Raw genomic sequence first — 17,701 nt, 5'->3', positions numbered from 1 at the left:
GGAGGCTTTGAGTGCATTGTCTGCTGGACCGGAAAGATAATGGAGAGCACGGGAGGGCCGTATCTGAACACAGCTGCGGTGACTTCCCCTGTAGGAATAGCTCGATTGCTGCAGATGACCTTCGGATGTACCACATTCAGCCTGGTTGCCCACCAAGGGGGCTTCAGTGCCGCGTATGGCACCTTCTGCATGTTTGTCTGGACCTTCTGCTTTGCCATCACTGTGTTCATCATTGCCTGTGAGTTCACACACCTGCACAGCTGCCTGAGCCTCTCCTGGGGAAACTTCACCGCTGCTTTTGCCATGCTTGCCACACTCATGTCCATCACGGCGGCAGTGATCTACCCACTCTACTTTGTCCAGGTGGGCTGTTACCCCGTCGGCTGTGAGGTGAGGGATTTCCGTATCGCAGCCAGTGTCTTCGCGGGCCTTCTGTTTGTCGCCTACGCCGCTGAGGTGTTCTTAACCAGGGCAAAACCGGGACAAGTCACCAGCTACATGGCCACTATCTCTGGACTCTTGAAAATCGTTCAGGCCTTTGTGGCCTGCATCATCTTTGGGGCACTAGTGAACGACAGCCAATATGGTAAATACGTGGCGACGCAGTGGTGTGTGGCTGTCTACAGCTTTTGCTTTGTGGTGACAGTGGTGGTAGTGGCCTTCAGCGTCACAGGTAAGACTGCCTTGCTGTGGTTCCCTTTTGAGCGTTCTGTGGTCATCTACACCTTTGGGGCTGTGCTGCTCTACGCGAGTGCTGCGGTCATCTGGCCAGTGTTCTGCTTTGACAGCAAGTACGGCTCCCCACAACGCCCTGGCCTCTGTGCCAAGGGAAAGTGCCCCTGGGACAGCCAGCTGGTGATTGCCATCTTCACCTATGTCAACCTGCTGCTCTATGTCTTGGACCTGGCGTACTCCCAGCGCATCCGCTTTGTCTCACACCTCTGAATTGTGGGCTGGCCTCTGTGGAGACATCTCAGTGTTGTGAACCGCTGCAGCTGCAGAGGGATGGGATGAGGGGCAGAGAGGTGCTGGGCAGGCACACACACAACACCATCAGCCAAACTTTGAGGTGAGGACTGACTACACTAACAAGTTAATGACCTGGAGCAGGTGGGCTGCAGCTGGTGCAAAGCACAGCCCAACTCCCCCATGGCTCTCGCCTGCCTGGTGCCAGTGCAAAGGAATTACACAGCTCCATGTGCATCTGCAGGCAGCAGGAATGCTTGTAGCCACAGCAGCGGGGCTGCAGGCTGCCAGGTTACTGAGCCAAATATTAGGAAAGACACCAAAGATTTTGAAACTGTTAACCAGTAACCAAGTGACAACTCAAGAAGTGGAAAAGTTAAAAGCTGCATGAAGGAACACCAGGAGATTAAAATCAATCCCTCGGAGTTTGGGTTAGTTTGGATTGTGTTGTGAGATGTGGAATGCCTGAAAGTGTGGGCAGTTCCAGTCTGCGTGTTTCTGAGAAGAACATCATAGCCATAACGGTATTTTGAAGGTTGCCAGTCTTTTCCCTTCCTCTCCTTTGCTGTCTAGCACAGAAAAGGAATATCCTCAAGTGCACACCTTGGAGGAGGCCTATTTAATTCCTATTTAGCAAACATTGATTAACTACAGAAATGAAACTTTGTGAAATCAGGGCTGTACTGCTGAAAACCAGGTTGCAGAGCAGAGCCAACCTGCAAAGTGACTGTGTGTGAACTGCCATCCTCACCTGAGTAGCACAGAAAATACCTTGGCACATGCTCCATCTTGATTCATGGGCCACCGCTTCTTTACACTGAAGTCAGGGGGTTTTCTTCTGTAGGCTGGAAGAAAAATTCTGGGGGCACAGGATAGGGGAGGCAGAGACCAATTGATCTCTCAGTGCTGCACAAGAGACCAAACTGGGCGGGGAGGGGACATGGCCAGGATGGGACGTGACAGAACTTGCACATGGTACCCCGGAGCAGCTCAAGTGCAGGATTCCTGAGCACTCTGCATCACCGAGTAGCCGAATTTCTCAGACCAATCTCTGACAAAACACCCACTTTAAAGTTCCACACTTCTCAGCTCAGATTTCAGGCCCCATAGGAATTTTCATTTGTTCCAGGGAGAAGCCAGAGTGTCCAGGTGATTGTGCAGTACATGCAAACTTGAGTGCTTTGATTAAAATCTCCAGTAGCTGCCTGTCAAGCAAGATTCATGGTTTAACCAAAACAAAATAAAGCTGAATGGCAGATGTATGCTTACATCTCCTGAGATCTATGTGCTGTCACTTTCCTCTCCACACTTTCATTCCAGCAGACATGGCCCTTTCTGCAAGAAAACAGAGCTCACTTTATTTTGATGTACAAAGCCTGAACACAGACCCAAAAAAGAACAGACACAACACAGCAAGACCTCTGAGTGTATTCTTTGCAGCAGAATGGCTCAGGAATAAGGAAGAAAACTTACTTTTCATCAGTGCTTTGTATGGGGTTTGAAGAGCAAAGGGAAAACTTGTTGGGACAGATTATGTGGAATAATTCTGAGCAAGGACCAGCCCTTAGCAGTGGGGAGCATTAGCCAGGAAATGGGACAAGAATTGGGATCCAGCACAGAGGAACAGTCTTCCAAGGGGGTTTTCTCTTCTACAAGTCCCAGTGAAGTGCGGGAAATTTGGAAGATGTGGTCCAAGAGGAGTCTGGTAGGGCAAGACCCAAGGCTATCTGCTATACATATAAACCAGGAGCTTTATTTCTTGCCACCCAAACAAATTTTGGGTTGTACAACTACAGAATGCTTGTAAATTACATGCAAAGGGACCCTGAGCATTTATGCTAACCTTGTGCTAACCCTAGCCCCATCAATATGGACAAATTAAGCTGTGTCACACTTGAAAATTACTCAATTTTTGTTATTACAGCTCACTAGAAACCAAACACGTGTCTGTGAAGGACCATGGCTTTTGTTATAAAATTCAATCCAGCGAGCCCAGGAGAGGCTTGAGAGAAGCCCCATCCTGAGGGCTCTGGGGGTGCTGGGGAAGGGGGTCAGCAGAGGCAAGAGCCCACAGGGGAGGGTGCTTGTCCACAGGGATGACACTTCCAGTGGCTCAGGCAGTGGCTGCTGTTGGAAATAGCTGAGCAGGCACTGCTGGCTGCTTGCTGGGAAGATTTTGCACCAAGTAGGAGCAAGAGCAGAAACATGGTAAAATCTGGCAATGCCATGAGTTGAGGCAACTTACACTGAGCGAGGGTCAAAGGGCCAGAGAGAAACTGGTACTTGGGAAACAATGAGGGCAAAATTGAGTATCTTCACAATAAGGGGAAAGAGAATTTAACATGAAAATCATGATCCCACTGACTGGAGGAGTGGAAACACAAATCATTGCCAAGAACAGTGCGTTCAGATTTAGCTTTCTCATGTGCCAGCCAAAGACTGAACAAAAAATGTGAACATGGTCAAAATGGCAAAAAAAAAGATTGTGTGGACAACAATCCTCTCTTTTAGGAGAAAAAAAAAACCCAAAAAACAAACAAACCAAAAAAACCAACCAAAAATCAAAACCTCATGCTTCAGTGGTTAAAACACTCCCCAACCATTGGAAACTATGAGATTGCCCAATCCAGGACAGAGAACATCTGATATCTGCTCAGCAGGATTTACCAACCTAAGTTCACCAAACCCCTGTCATTTCTAGAGTGTATCTACCCGCTTAATTAATCGATGATGATCAAGTAGTTCACCATGGACCAGGTTTCTCCAGTCACCAACCATTCCCAACCTGTTCTGGTATACTAATCTTAGGATGTATGTGTGTTGAGTAATTGTGGACCTGTGGCTGCAGCCAATTTAGACAGCATCCAGAGGATTCCAGCATAGATAGATTCAAATCAGAATTGTTAATGGGTTTGGTTTGGCTTTTTCCTCTCTTTACTCGGAAGCCCAGGTTTCAGTATCCCCAAAAGATCAGCATTTAGGAACATTTATCAACAGAAAAAGCACCGAGATTTATTTCTTCAATAAAGAAACAAGGAAAAAAATAAAATAAACCAGTGAGGTAAGATGATACTCAGGAAAAAAAATCACTGCCTGCTGCCTGTATTTTACGGGAACTCTGCACGCCGGCCCGGTCTCTGCACAGCCCGGGGCCGCAAGGCAGTGCTGGAGCCACGGCGGGAGGCGGCACTGCGTGCGGGCCCGCATGGGAACCGTTCACGAGCGGGCAAATCCCTCGGGAAACCCACGGGCAATTCCCAGAGCACGAGGTGCCGCAGGGCCGTCCGAGGAGGAGGGAGCGGACACCGGAGCGTCCCGGGCCGGCCGAGGTGAAAGCGGGGCAGGCGGGATGAGCCCGGGCCCGTGGCGGGCGGTGCAGGCGGGATGAGCCCGGGCCCGTGGCGGGCGGTGCAGGCGGGATGAGCCCGGGCCCGTGGCGGGCGGTGCAGGCGGGATGAGCCCGGGCCCGTGGCGGCGGGGCTGGCGGGATGAGCCCGGGCCCGTGGCGGCGGGGCAGGCGGGATGAGCCCGGGCCCGTGGCGGCGGCGCTGGCGGGATGAGCCCGGGCCCGTGGCGGCGGCGCTGGCGGGATGAGCCCGGGCCCGTGGCGGCGGGGCTGGCGGGATGAGCCCGGGCCCGTGGCGGCGGGGCTGGCGGGATGAGCCCGGGCCCGTGGCGGCGGCGCTGCCCGCGGGCTCAGGCGGGAGCAGGGCGCCCCCTGGCGGCGCAGGTGGGCGCAGCCGGCGGCCCCGCGGGCGGCGAATGATGCAACACCGGGCGCGGGTTGCCCCAATCGCTGGAGAGCGCCGGGCGCTGCTCCCGCCCCCGGGCGCTGCTCCCGCCCCCGAACGCCGAGTGGCGGAGCCCCGGCGCTGCCCCGCCCCGCCGCCCGCCGATTGGCTGCGCGCTCGCGCCCCGCCGCGCGGCCTCCTCTCCGTGCGCGCGCGGCCACGTGGACGGCGGCGGGGCCGGGAGCGGCGGGACCGGGAGCGGCGGGACCGCGCGGCACCGGCCATGAGCGTGGGGTTCATCGGCGCGGGGCAGCTCGCCTTCGCCCTGGCCCGCGGCTTCACGGCGGCGGGTGCGCGCGGGACGGCTCAGCTTTCCCCTGGGCAGGGGCTTCCTGGGAGCGGGTGCGCGCGGGGCCGGTGGTGCCGGTCCGTCGGGCTGACGCGCGCGGTCCTTCGCAGGGGTCCTGGCTGCGCACAAGATCACGGCGAGCTCCCCGGACACTGACCTGCCCACCGTGAGCGGGCTGCGGGTGAGTGCGCTCGGGTAGCGGGGACCGAGTGGCGGCGCTCGCCTCCCGGGCCGTCCCGAGCCTGAGCGGTCCCATTTCTCCCCAAACCGGTGCAGAAAATGGGAGTGAACTTCACGGTGAGCAACAAGGACACGGTGAAGAGCAGCGACGTCCTCTTCCTGGCCGTGAAACCACCCATCATCCCCTTCATCCTGGAGGAGGTGGGCCCCGACATCGAGCCCCGGCACATCGTGGTCTCCTGCGCGGCCGGCGTCACCATCAGCTCCATCGAGAAGGTGAGAGGGGACCGGGCCCTGCAAGGCTGGCCACGGGCTGCTTCCACTCCTCTGACCCCGAGGAGCCGATGCAAGGGACAGACGTTACTTGTGCTACTCAGGACTAAAGTCACACAGCAGCAGCAGCCAACTTTTTTTCAGTCACCTTTGCCTGTCTTCATCAGCAAATGCTAATAGGGCTTTTATCCAGATCTTCCCGGACATGAGGTGCTGTCCGATCATGTTTCTTCTAACAGCAGTGAGTCATCTCCCCTGAATTTCTGCAGATTTTATGCTAAGTGTCTGCAGGAGCTGTTCTGGAGATCTGTGGGTTGATGTGGGATTGACGCCTTTAGGATTCCATTTCCAGCCTGTCTTTGCCCAGCTTCTGCTTTGCTGGTACTGATGAAAGCTTCACATTCACCGATGGGCTGCTGTGGCTCAAAGCAGGGCATTTGAGATACACGGGTCTCTTTTCCTTCTTCTTGTGTTGTTCTTGCCCCTGGGGGATCTTTTCCTACACAGCCCATGGATAAAAAACATGCACTAAATTCATTTTTCTTCCTTCTTTCTTTTTTCATACTTTCTATCTTCAATGATTTTCTGCCCTAAGAAACTCTCTACCTTCTGCCCCACACCAAAAGTGATCAGGTGCATGACCAACACCCCTGTGATAGTCCGGGAAGGTGCTACAGTCTATGCCACTGGAACTCATGCAGATGTGGAAGATGGGAAGCTTTTGGAACAGTTGATGGCCAGTGTGGGCTTCTGCACCGAGGTGGAAGAGGACCTCATCGATGCTGTAACGGGGCTCAGTGGCAGTGGCCCTGCGTATGTATGTGCTGTTTCCTCAGCTAGTGGCAGTCTTGGGGAGAGCAGTTGGCTTTGCCTGCCATAAAGTCTGTGCATCTTCAGCTTGTCTTTTTTTTTTTTTTTTCCCCATCACACACATTTGCAATGGGACATGTATCCAGGTGTCCAGTTTGGGACAGCTGGAAAATTTTTTTACCAGTGAGATGAGTCTGAAGTCCATAGCCAGTGTGCAGTGTCCATGCATCCATGTTTCAAAACTTGGGCCTGCAGTTTGCATGATGGAGAAGCTGAATTTCTCCCATTCCCCCTACTCTGAGCTGGAACTAGTGTGAGGGAAGCCTGGTGTGGCATCCATGAAGGAAAGGGGGAGGCTTTTGTCAAGACTAAGTGATAGGAGTCACAGAATAATCCTGAAGCCCTGGATTCTCTGAGACTTCCTAGTCCTGGAGCAGAGTCTTTCAGTCACCTTGTTGCTCTCTCTGGTCTCAGGCATTCACTGCCCTGGATGCTCTTGCGGATGGAGGAGTAAAGATGGGCCTTCCCCGCAGGCTGGCAGTCCGACTTGGAGCACAGGCTTTGCTGGTCAGTATTACCTCCTGCATAACAAATCTGAGTCTGTGCCTTCTCAGAGAAATCTACACATCACAGTTTTAAATGATCTTGGTCCTCTCACAGAATTTACTTTAAAGAATGTGTTTGGTTTGAATGCACACAAATTCCTGGTGAGGCGCTGTAGGAAGTGTCCGCAGCAATCTGCTGGCGCTGGTGGTGGTGTGGGAGCTGGGGCCTGGGAAACTCTGCTCTTTTGCAGGTTTCATCAGCTCTGAAAAGTGTTTTGGCAGCCTGCAGGAGCAGGAGCATAAGTATGCCAGTTGGGAGTGTTGGTGCTGCTCTGTGCAGGGGAGGAGTGTGTGACAGGGAGCTTCCTCAGTCAGAGGTGTTTTCCTTGCTACAGGGTGCTGCCAAAATGCTGTTAGAATCTGAGCAGCATCCTGGTCAGCTGAAGGACAATGTCTGCTCACCTGGGGGAGCCACTATCCATGCCCTGCACTTCCTGGAGAGTGGTGGCTTTCGCTCACTCCTCATCAATGCTGTGGAGGCTTCCTGTATCCGGACAAGGTGGGTACCTAGGAAGTCCTAAAGAGCTTGCAAGACTTGCCCCCCACCCTCCCCATCTTCTCTTTTCTATGTCTTCCTCTCCCACTGCCCCATTGCAGGGAGCTGCAGCATTTGGCAGACCAAGAGAAAATTTCCCCAGCAGCCATAAAGAAAACTTTGCTGGACAAGGTGAAGCTGGAATCTCCTTCTCTGTCTGTGGCATCTGCTAGCAAAGTCAGCCTGTTCACCAACAGGAGCAAGAAGAATTGACCAGACTGCTGTATTCTGGTAGTGCTGAATGTCAATGTCTTGGTTGCAGTAGGACAGGGTTAATTTTTGCAGTGGCCAGGACCCTGCTTATTCTATACATGATGCATGTGGGCAAAGGGGAAGGTTTGTGGCAGGGGAGAGGGGCTGAAGAGGGATGGGGAGAAGGGGTCCCTTGTTGGTTGCATGAAGCGAGCGGTGGGAATAACATCATGTTACATGTGGTGAACAAATGTGTGTGAATCCTTTGCCTCTCTTCTACACTTTTTAATATTGTTGTTGTTATTGTTTTCTTATCTCATTACTGTTTCCAGTAAATTGTTATAGCAAACCATGATCTTTACCTTTTGTGCCTCCAGTTCTCCTCTCCAGCCTACCACAGGGGGAGAGGGACAGGAGGGGAGTGAGTGAGCAGCATGTGGTTTTGAATATTTGAGTGGGAACACTAATACAGGGAATACCATTCCTAAGCCACAGCTGTTGGTGTTCTCTGTGTTATTTCTCCATTGTCCAAGGAAAAACGCTCACTCTGCATGTTGGTGTCCCCTGTACCAGGCTTGTGGCTTGCAGCAGCTGTGGGACAGTGCTGTAGCAGAGGGTCTTTAACCTGTAGTGGGGTTGGTGTGAGCTGTCCCTGGCACTGTTGCTTTCTTGGGCAGGGGTGATATTCTCATCAGAGCTTTGTCAAGGAAATCATTTGTCCAGAAGCCTTGGGTACTTCCAGGACTGAAGCAGTTTTTGTGGTGTCCCATGCAGGATTTTTTTTAACAGGATTTTTTAAAGATGTTTCAGAACTTTTGGTTTCAAAGTTTTAATCCTCTCTGGCCCCATCTTGCATGTGCTGACATGAGCTTATGTCCTGTCACTGCCATTATTAGCTGGAGCAGATGCTGGCACAGAAACACCATGCTGCCTGATCTCCCACCACTTAGAGAGATGTGAGCATTGAACCATGCTTCTTTTCTCTCCAGTGCCCGTCCCTTCTCTCTGCTCAGTCTGGTTCAGGGAACTGTGACCTCTCACTGCCCCTTCTTTACTGCTGGCCTTGCCTGGGAGGTTTAGCAGGTGGAGAGGCAGTGACTTTTTACATTTCCTGCTGTCTCTGAGGAGCTGGTGATGGTAAAGTATTTTTAGTGTTAGGCTTTTGGCTGCCAGCGAGGTATGACCCTTTAGGAGTAACAGATGGTTACTTGTCTTCCCTCTTTACATAGAAAACTGCATCTCTGATGAGAGCTGTGACTAATCCCAACTGTTTTCACTGGGGTTAGGCTCTTGCCACTGGCAGTGGCCACTAGGTGAGGAGTCCTTGGGTGTTACATGGTCCTCCCTTTCCTGCTCAGGATCTGTAATACCTGTGCAGACAGCCCAAGCTAGAAGTCAGACGGTTGAAGTACTGGCTGATGCAAAATGCAAGGGAGTGTTGTGGAAAAAGATCCCACGTGGCTGAAGAAGTGGAATGCAGAATGAATGGATGCCTGAGTTTGAGCCTCTCTGCAGGGAGACAGAGCCATAGATGAATTTCTAGATGGTTAGAGACCTCTAACTCAGCTGGCCACCGTGGCAGATGGAAACCCATCCTGTCAGGGGCCACAAGGGCCGTGCAAGGCTTGTGGTCACATCCCCTGTGCACAGAGCAGAGAGCAGCGGTGCTGCAGCTCCATCCGAGCCCAGCCAAGCCCCTTCTGCTCTCCTGCGGAGCTCGGTTTCTCCTTAACCCCCGTCTGCCCACTTTCATTGTCGCACCTTCCACTCTCCCTCGCCTTTCTCTGGTGTGTTCGTCTTGTCCTCCCTGCTTTGCCAGCAGCATGGCACTAACAGTAGGCAGGAGCGTGTGTGCCATGGTCCCGGGGCTGTAGCAAAAGGGAGAACACCTGGAGCGAGCGCGGCGTGCCCTGGCAAGGCAGCGTTCCGGAGCAGAGCAGCGTTCCCGGCCTACGCCGCAGCCAGGGCTCGCACACGGCCCCGCGCCGAGGGACCGGGCAGGGTCAGCGCTGGCGGAACCGGCGGCTCGGAGGGACCGAAGGCGCGGCTCAAAGGGAGCGCGAAGCCGCCGGTGCTAGAGGCGCCGCCGGTGTGGGCGGAGGGACCGCGCGCTCTGGAACACGCGATGTGCGCTGGGGAGACCAGCAGGAGGCCGGTGGCTGCTGCCAGAGATGGCGGGAGCTGACCCGTGGCCGATCCAGTACTTGTGTGGAGCGGCAGCGCTCGCCCCGGGCCGGGAGGGGCGGCACCGGGCGCTCCCCGCGCTGGCCCCGGGCGAGCGCGCGGCCCCCTTAAGGCCCCGGGCGGTTGCGCCGGGCGCTTCATGAATGGAGCCACGTGACCCAAATATCACGTGACGAGTCCGTGAGCGGCGGCGGCAGCGGCGGCGGCTTCTGAGTCCCGGTCCCTCCCAGCGCGGCCTCCCCGCCCCGCCCGGCCCGGCCCGGCCCGGCGGCCCCGGCAGGAGGTGAGCGTCACCGGCTGCGAGGGCGGGCGCGGCCCTGGCTCCGGCCGGGGCGGGGCGGGCCGGTCCCCGGGGGCGGGCCGGGGCGGGGCGGGCGCGGCGGGCCCGGGATGGTGGCCGGGGCCGCCGCAGGGTCGGCAGGTGCCTGACGAGGCCGCCATCGCTGACTCATGGCGAGGTTTCGGGGTTGCGCCTGCCCGGCGCCGCCCGGCCCCCGCCCCGCCGTGTCCGGGCCCCGTTCAGCGGCCGAGCAACAGGTGCGCGGGGCGCTGGCCCCGGGCCCGGCCCCGGCCCCGCCCGCCGCCTCCCGGCCCGCCCGCAGGCATCGCGGACGCATCCGGCCCCTCCCTCCCGCGGTTGCCGACTGCCCCGATCGTGTTGCAGACCGGCTGCCCTCAGGCCGAGCCTACCCCTCTCAACCCCGCCGCACCTTCGGGCGCTCAGGCTCCGCCGGTACGGGTGCGACCTGGCCCCGCCGCGGGTGTTCGCCGTGGTCTGTGATTCTTCTCCCGAGGACGAGAGGGCCGGGAGGGTGAGGAGCCATCGGGGCGTCTCGCCCGGTTCCCAGAGCAGAGGCTTGGCCGCAGGCAGGACAGCCCCGCTGCCCGCAGTCGGTCCCTTGTCCTCGGGTTACTTGGTAGCTGCTTGGTGCGGGTGGGGGGCTCTGGCCCCCGCTCCCTGGGGCTGCCCGGTGCCCGGCAGCGTGCCCCGAGTGCAGTGGGTTTCCACTCCCGCGGGACTGCAGTGCCTGAGCAGCACTGAGGATCTGGCTGTGTGTGTGCTCGGGTACGCTGTTCAGAGCTGCGCACGACTCTGGCTGTCCGGGATTTGTGAGGCTGTGTTGTCGGAGGAGGGCACTGCCAAGGGAGGGAGAGAGTCTCTCAGAGCTGGCCCTTTACTTTAGCAGTGTAAACAGAGTTAAATCCAGCCGGGTGGGCAGATTCCTGGAGGAAAAATTGCTGTGGAGGGTTGGATGATCTCACCAGGGGACTGCCAAGGTGGGGAACACAGGAGGGGCACTGTCTTGGCTACACAGGTAATCTGGGGAGTCACTGGATGAGACTGTGTGAGCTAATTTGCCGCAAGCAAATGAACAGAGTATGAAATCCACACTGAGAGAGAGCACTGTTGTGCAGTGTGCCCCGTTGCTGCTGACAAACCAAAGCACGCTCTGTGCCTGCCGGTGCTGTGGAGCCCGTGGGGGAGCAGGTGGTGTCAGCGTGTTTACACGGGGCTCGTGGCAGGTTCTGCATCAGGAGTGTGGAGAAGGGCCCGTGTTGGATCATGCGTGGTGCTGTCAGTTCCCGTGTGCTGCTGCTGAGCTGAGGGGAGAATTGGCTGTGCTTGTGCTGAGTTCAGGCCTTTTGAGCTCTGGGGAAATGTGTTGAGGCTGCAGTTTCTTCGTTGCAGCCATAGTGTTCGGCACTTTTCAGTGTGATCTTTCTTCAGGAAGCTATCAAAAGCTGATCCCTCAGCAGTCTGGAGAGTAAGGCGAAGTTTCGTCTCTGATATGTTGCCAGTTCTCCGGGTGTCCTCTTTGTGAGCTGTAAACAGCCCAGTTAAAACGGGACCCAGGAAACTCTTTGGGTTGTTTTTCCCATTCTACTGAATGCCATGTGTGCTGATGCACCTTGGAGAGGTGGGATCATCAGGTTTTTGGGGAGTCCTGTCGCAGCTCTGATGGCTACTGTGAGAAGCTCCTGCCTGAGAGGGTGTTGTGTTAGAGAGTGCAGGGGCAGGAATGAGTAGCTGCCTCTGCCGTGTCTAGCTCTGCCAGTGCCAGCCATTCCCTAGCCTGCTGAGGAGCATTCTTCTCGGTGCCCTGCCTGTGTGCTTGCCAGGCAGCTGTAAATTCTTTAGTGCCACAGGGCAAGCAAATTCCTGTGGTCCCACTGACCATGCCTGCCCTTGACTCCTTCCACTCGCAAGAGGATGGGGCACAGAAGTGCTGCAGGGGCATGCACATTGGTCTCTTCAGCTATTCCCTTTCCTCCCTTTTTTCCCAGCAGACATGTTGTTTACCAGGTAGGAACAGAAGGAATAAACAGCAGACTGTGAAGGAGGGAAGAATTGATTTTGTGCAGCAGTTGCTCTGTGCTGCCTGTCCTACCTCATTGCAGCTGCCTTCCTTGGGCAGCAATGACCATGCCTATGCCAGTGTGGTCGGGTGTAACAGACATCTTGTTGGAAGGAGCATTGTCCTCTAGGTATATATAAATAGCCTGACTCCTGGCAGGCTGCAGGCTTCTCTGCTGGTGTTCTGGGGACTGCTAGTCCTGTTCACCTCCTGCAGGTTGTAGAGGCACTGTAGGGAGCCTGTGCCACAGCTGCTGGAAGAGCACAAAGTCATATTTGCTGATGTGTGCATTTGGTTCTGGACTGTAACTGGACATTAGTCATGCTGGGAGTAAGGCAGGGGCAAACAAAATTGTTGTTTGACACCTGCAAGATGAAAGGGGCAGAGGCACCTGTAGACTGCACAGGAATACTGGCCAGGGCTGAGTGGGTGCAGTCTGGGCTGGGGGGAGTGCAGTTTGGGCCTTTTGAGTCACAGCCATGTCTGTCAGGTAGTATCTGTGTGGATCAGTTCCTTGGGCAGTGTAGCAGCAGTCTGAACTGAAAAGCCTGAGGTGAGGAGGTATGGGGGGAAAGAAGCAGGAGCCTGGCTATAAGTCTCTGAAAAGCAGGCTGGGAATTGCTCTTACCAGTTCTGAAGTCCTCTCTTCCATGGCAGGGAAGGAGTCTGCTCTGCTCTGTTTTTTGGCACCTTTAGTCTTTGTTCCTTTGTGAGCACACCTTGGCTCTGAAGAAAAGGAGGAAGAAGGTGTTTCTGGGCCCCGGCATGCCAGGGATTGACAGATACTTTCTCATAGGAAAGACCCACAACTGGGGTCAGTTTTGCATGACTGGGAGAGGTGAATGCTGCTGAGGCATCAGCCCTAATTTGTGATGGAATTTCAGTGTGTCCAAGGCTTGCCCTGTACCCCTTGCTCAGGGCTATGTCTTATTGGACCATACTGGCCACATCCTTGGGGGCATCTGGAGTCCGGTAGGACTGGGGAGCTTCTGAGCTGTGCTTGGGCACCTGTTGGAAGGGTGTGTTAAGGTAACCTGCCCTGCTTGGGAGTGACAAGGATGAGGCTGGGAACGAGTGGTGCAGAGTGCCAGCCTGCTGAGTCAGCATGACTGGCCTGGAGCAGCCGTGCTCTGGACCCTGCCTGCTGTTTGCAAGGCTATTTTTAAAAATGTGGCTTCCATGTATTCTGACTCCTACTAGTTTTTTAATTTCCCCCACCATCAACAAAAAGCCAGCATCGCCACAAAGTCTCCATGGGAGCAGAGGTGTGGAAGGGCAGCAGTTGCTGTTTGGGGACGGAGTCTGTTCCTTGTGAGTCCAGCCCAGCTGGCTGCTTGTTAAGTGTCTTCCAAGGCAGGGCTGAGTGGAGACCAGGATGTGGAGCACCATGGGGTGTTGCTGCTGGACCTTGTCAGAGGAATGCTGTGGGCTCTGCTGTGTCCCAGCTGCTAATTTGACCCTCCTTTCCTTCCAGAACCCAGCTGACAAGGCTGTCGTGTTATGACGACCCCCAACAAAGGAAACAAGGCCTTGAAGGTAATGCGGTGGGTGGAAGAAAGAGGGGCAGGGAGTGGTGTAGGCGTCCGCCTCAGGTTTCACAAGCATGTGCTGCTTTCTCTCCCAGGTGAAGAGGGAGCCAGGTGAGAATGGGACCAGCTTGACAGATGAGGAGCTGGTGACCATGTCTGTGCGAGAGCTGAACCAGCATCTACGGGGCCTGTCTAAAGAGGAGATCATCCAGCTGAAGCAGCGTCGGCGCACGCTGAAGAACCGGGGCTACGCAGCCAGCTGCAGAGTGAAGCGCGTTACCCAGAAGGAGGAACTGGAGAAGCAGAAAGCAGAGCTGCAGCAAGAAGTGGAGAAGCTGGCCTCAGAGAACGCCAGTATGAAAATGGAACTCGATGCTCTCCGCTCCAAATACGAGGCTCTCCAGAACTTCGCCAGAACCGTGGCCCGGAGCCCCGTGACCCCTGCACGGGGGCCTCTCACTTCCAGTATGGGGCCCCTCGTCCCTGGCAAGGTTGCTACTACTAGTGTCATCACAATAGTGAAATCCAAAACGGACGCCCGGTCTTAGTGAAGCGAGCATTGCCCGAGCTTGTCTGTGCAGGGCAGTTAGGCACAAAACCAGCCTGGAATCCCCAAAGCACAAGCCTTCCCCACATGGGTCCAGGTTCCTTTGACTTGGCCCAGGACTGGCCCGCTGATCGCTCCAGTTTATTTTGTTGTGTCCAGATTGGTATGAGCAGTGGTGATGCATCCCTTGTCCTGTGCAGACAGAGCTTCCCACCCAGCAGTCTGTAGCCCTCAGGTGCCCTGGGGACAGACTGTGAGATTTTGGTTTTCTACCCAAAGAAAATCTGTGCAGCGAGGCTGACAGAAGGGTGGAGGAGTGGCTCAAGGAAAGCTTTCTTCCTGGGGGCTGGGAACCCTAATTTTCGGTCACTTCCAAAGGCTTTTTTTCATGACTTTTCCAGGTGGTGCATCTCAGCACCTGAACCTGCTGCTTTTGTCTCCTTTGGTACCTGTAGTTACAGTTGGGGTGTTCTGTGTCATAGGTTTTTATTCCTTTCTAGGTGTGCCTCTGTGCCCTAGCCATGGGTTTCCCTCAGACGTCCATGACGTTAGCTGTGTAAACTGGCAGTGGTGGGAAGGATGACGCTGCTGTGTCCTGCCACTGTGGTCCTGAGGCCCTGCAGGGCCCAGCACCTCAGGAGGGAAGAAGGGAGCAGTGGTACTGTGTTGACTGCAGGCCGGTTTTGTGCCTAATGTGTTGCACTGAACAAGACCAAAATCACTAGTTGTTCCCGTGTTTTGAGGGTATCAAGTGTCTCTAGTGTGATGGTTTACACAACCAGTTTATGTGGTTAAATAGCCCTTTATTTAAAGAGAGAAACATCATTTTAAGAGTTATTAAATTATCTAAGTTTAAAATTGGACAGAAGAGAGAGCGTATTTATAGTCAGCTTTTTTACCTGAGAAGGTGAGAATATTTGACCATATGAGTGGGGAAATATTCTCAGAGACTTTGCTAGTTAAAAGTTAATAAATAAATAATTTTAAAGTTTGTCATGAACCTCCCGCAAACTGTTTGTGGCTCTGAGGTTAGTTTTTATAAAGAGTTATCAGACTTTATTTATAAAACTTAGAAAAAAAACAAAAAAAGAGGCAAGTCCTGTTTGATATCTTTTTGCAATTGTACCAAAAGTGACTTATTCTTGACCTCGCTAGTTTCTGTCATGTCCCCTTGTGTTGGGCACTCTGCTCCCCAAGCTCTCGTGCAGCACTGTGGTGTGCTGGTGCCTTTGCCATGTGCTGTCATTTCACACTGTTGTTGTTTTCCCTAAACTCGACTGAGAGATCGAATTCTCCAGAAGGGTTCTTGTGCACAGGCAAAGGTGCTGCTGTTTCTGAAGACAAGAATGGCTGGCTGGTGCAGCGAGGTAGCACTGCCTGCCTGGAGGTGTGCGGTGGGAGCACAGGCAGCTCCTGCTGAGCAGCCAACACCAGGTTAGCTTGGTTACCTGGAGAGGAAAAATGCTGCACTTACCTCCTGCAGCAAACCTGTCAGAGAAGTAACATGAGGGAGTCTGGTCCAGGTTTAGGAGAAGACTGATGGTATTTAGCTCTGGAATTAGATCCTGTGGTCAGAACTTGTGTTGTGCTCACCTGAACAAGAGGGGCAAGTCTGCAACAAGAGGGGCAACATGGGACAGGCTAGTCCCTGGTGTCTACACATTGCTGGCCAGGGAGCTGTGGCAGGATAACTGTCCAGGGAGTTAGGAAAGTGCTCAGACTCACAGCTGTGATGTAGCTGAGAAGCTGCTTGTGGCCAGGCTGTGTTTCCACAAACACTTTGACTCCCTCTCCCCTTCCCAAAGATTTGAGCTGATTTACTGAGTTTCAGAGAAGCAGAACATGAGGGGAAGGCCCCCTTGTGATCTCCTAGCTGCTGAAGATCTGTCTGAGTGGAGGGGTCAGATTGGGATAACACAAGTGAAGCCACAGTCTCGTGGGGAGGTATGGCCATTCTGGGTAGGTTTGGGGGATGTTTCTCATGGCTGAACTGATACTGCTGTCCCCTGAGCGGAGGAGCAGGTCAGCCTGAGAAAAGCTGCAGTGTGGCAGGAGAGGAGCAGGTAATTGATGGGGATTTCCTGCTGAAGGAGATTGGCTTTGCTCTGATTGATAGGGAGTTTAGGGAGTTGTTTGGGATGCTTTTCCCAGTGAACTTCCCAGAGGAGGAGCAGGTTAGAACATTGCCTGTAGACTCCCCGCTTCTGGCCCTGGGCTTTCTCTTCTCTGAAGTGTCTGATGTGCCACTTCCAGCCATTCACCACACAGGCCACACACTGCACAGCACTCAGCAGGCTCTGGTCTTCCAGCTGGTTGTGTGGTGATTGGAAAAAATGAGATTTTACAGAACACAGAGGTGTCCAGTTGTCCTGGGGTATCATTCCCAGCCCTATCCCTCCTAGACCCAGTCTGAGACTGAATCAGCCAGAGCCCTTGGCAACACAGCTGAGTCCTGATCTGGGCCAGAGGAGCAGGCAAGGTGTGTATGGGGCTGATTGGGACCTTGGTTCCACAGCTGGTGGAGGAGAGCCCTGTAAACACAGCAGGCAACGATGGGCGACCGTGCAGCCACAGAGAGCTTGCTTTTTGTTGTGCTCTGTGGCAGGGAGTGTCCAGTCGTCCCTGCCGGTGGTCAGGGCTGGCATCTGATCCCTGTGCTGCTCTGTCATGAGGCGCCCCAGGGCCGGCAGCAGCACTGACTGTACCAGACTTCATCCTCCTCCCCGGCACTGTCCCTCCTCGCTCGGAGCCCGGGTCTGCTTCGATGGCCTGTGTGTTGGATGAGGACAGATCGTGTAGGGAAGAGCAGCTGTAGGACTGAAGGGTGTCACTGTGCTCAACAAGCTCTGCGGTGCCAGGCTGGATGTCAGCGAGGCCGCGGTTCCCTGAGTGTTGCTTCCCTATGGTTTTGGTTTTGTTCTCAGTGAGGTGTAGGACCCCGACTGATGTATTTCTGCAGTGTCCAAGGAGTCTCCCGTCCGGCTCTAGAGGATCCTGTGTCCTGCCAGCTGGCTTCCCGTGCCCGAGGCGATCCTTGCCCGAGCCGTCACGCTGACCTCTCTCTCGTATATAGTGTTCTGGAGTGTGACAATTCTTGTTCCTGAGGTGCTCGTCCGTTTGGTTTCCTGCTGTGAAGGGTGTCGTGTTCCCTTTCTCCTTTTCCTGGTGCCGTTCCGGGGCGTTGGGGAGGGGTCCTGCGCCAGCCCGGCCGGGGAGCGTCCCCGGCACCCCCGGGATTTGTGTATCTTGTGAATTGTGTACAGTCGCTCCCGGCCGGAGCCGGGGCTGGCGGACAGAAGGGTCACCCAGAGGGCTCCGGGCTCGGTGCAGGCGGTATTTATTGCTAAGTTATTGCCGTTATTTATTCTGTACAGTGTCCGCCGCCTTTGTACGCGACAATAAAACCGCTTCAACAGCCGCCGCCTGCGCGTCCTTGGGGGGCC

At 54.9% G+C, this 17,701-nt stretch overlaps 3 protein-coding genes across 7 annotated transcripts; all 3 read left to right on the top strand.

Annotated features, from left to right (window-relative positions):
- The first annotated feature begins 39 nt into the window (after positions 1-39).
- On the top strand, positions 40-2,244 carry MYADML2 (myeloid associated differentiation marker like 2). The gene has a single exon (XM_023938911.2). The coding sequence runs from the start codon at positions 40-42 to the stop codon at positions 943-945; it is 906 nt and encodes a 301-aa protein (XP_023794679.2). The 3' UTR covers positions 946-2,244.
- Positions 2,245-4,040: 1,796 nt separating this feature from the next.
- On the top strand, positions 4,041-7,990 carry PYCR1 (pyrroline-5-carboxylate reductase 1). Of its 2 annotated transcripts, none has more exons than XM_086856951.1 (7): positions 4,041-4,295; positions 5,157-5,227; positions 5,323-5,502; positions 6,095-6,316; positions 6,784-6,876; positions 7,250-7,413; positions 7,512-7,990. In XM_086856951.1, exons 1-7 carry the CDS (start codon positions 4,172-4,174, stop codon positions 7,660-7,662), a joined length of 1,005 nt encoding a protein of 334 aa, XP_086713077.1. In that variant the 5' UTR covers positions 4,041-4,171; the 3' UTR covers positions 7,663-7,990. The 2 variants fall into 2 exon arrangements, with proteins under 2 accessions (XP_086713077.1, XP_086713078.1); XM_086856952.1 differs by lacking the exon at positions 4,041-4,295 and adding an exon at positions 4,867-5,047.
- Positions 7,991-9,955: 1,965 nt separating this feature from the next.
- Positions 9,956-17,676, top strand: MAFG (MAF bZIP transcription factor G). Of its 4 annotated transcripts, none has more exons than XM_086856961.1 (3): positions 9,956-10,108; positions 13,657-13,718; positions 13,807-17,676. In XM_086856961.1, exons 2-3 carry the CDS (start codon positions 13,683-13,685, stop codon positions 14,257-14,259), a joined length of 489 nt encoding a protein of 162 aa, XP_086713087.1. In that variant the 5' UTR covers positions 9,956-10,108; positions 13,657-13,682; the 3' UTR covers positions 14,260-17,676. The 4 variants fall into 4 exon arrangements, with proteins under 4 accessions (XP_086713087.1, XP_086713088.1, XP_086713089.1 ...); XM_086856962.1 differs by lacking the exon at positions 9,956-10,108 and adding an exon at positions 10,383-10,558; XM_086856963.1 differs by lacking the exon at positions 9,956-10,108 and adding an exon at positions 10,458-10,637.
- The last annotated feature ends 25 nt before the right edge of the window (positions 17,677-17,701 follow it).

This window comes from Cyanistes caeruleus, chromosome 19 (genome assembly GCF_971803275.1).
Source record: "Cyanistes caeruleus chromosome 19, bCyaCae1.hap1.1, whole genome shotgun sequence".
Classification (NCBI taxonomy): Eukaryota; Metazoa; Chordata; class Aves; order Passeriformes; family Paridae; genus Cyanistes; species Cyanistes caeruleus.
Note: the sequence above shows the minus strand (reverse complement) of the source record. Positions and strands in the feature narration are given on the sequence as shown.

Bases quoted from the DNA above. Each gene is read 5' to 3' on its own strand.
- MYADML2 (XM_023938911.2), top strand. From the start codon at position 40: ATGGAGAGCACGGGAGGGCCGTATCTGAACACAGCTGCGGTGACTTCC.
- PYCR1 (XM_086856951.1), top strand. From the start codon at position 4,172: ATGGGAACCGTTCACGAGCGGGCAAATCCCTCGGGAAACCCACGGGCA. The intron at 4,296-5,156 runs GTGAAAGCGGGG...GGTCCTTCGCAG, and splicing joins AGCGTCCCGGGCCGGCCGAG to GGGTCCTGGCTGCGCACAAG. The intron at 5,228-5,322 runs GTGAGTGCGCTC...AAACCGGTGCAG, and splicing joins CCACCGTGAGCGGGCTGCGG to AAAATGGGAGTGAACTTCAC.
- MAFG (XM_086856961.1), top strand. From the start codon at position 13,683: ATGACGACCCCCAACAAAGGAAACAAGGCCTTGAAG. The intron at 13,719-13,806 runs GTAATGCGGTGG...TTTCTCTCCCAG, and splicing joins AAGGAAACAAGGCCTTGAAG to GTGAAGAGGGAGCCAGGTGA.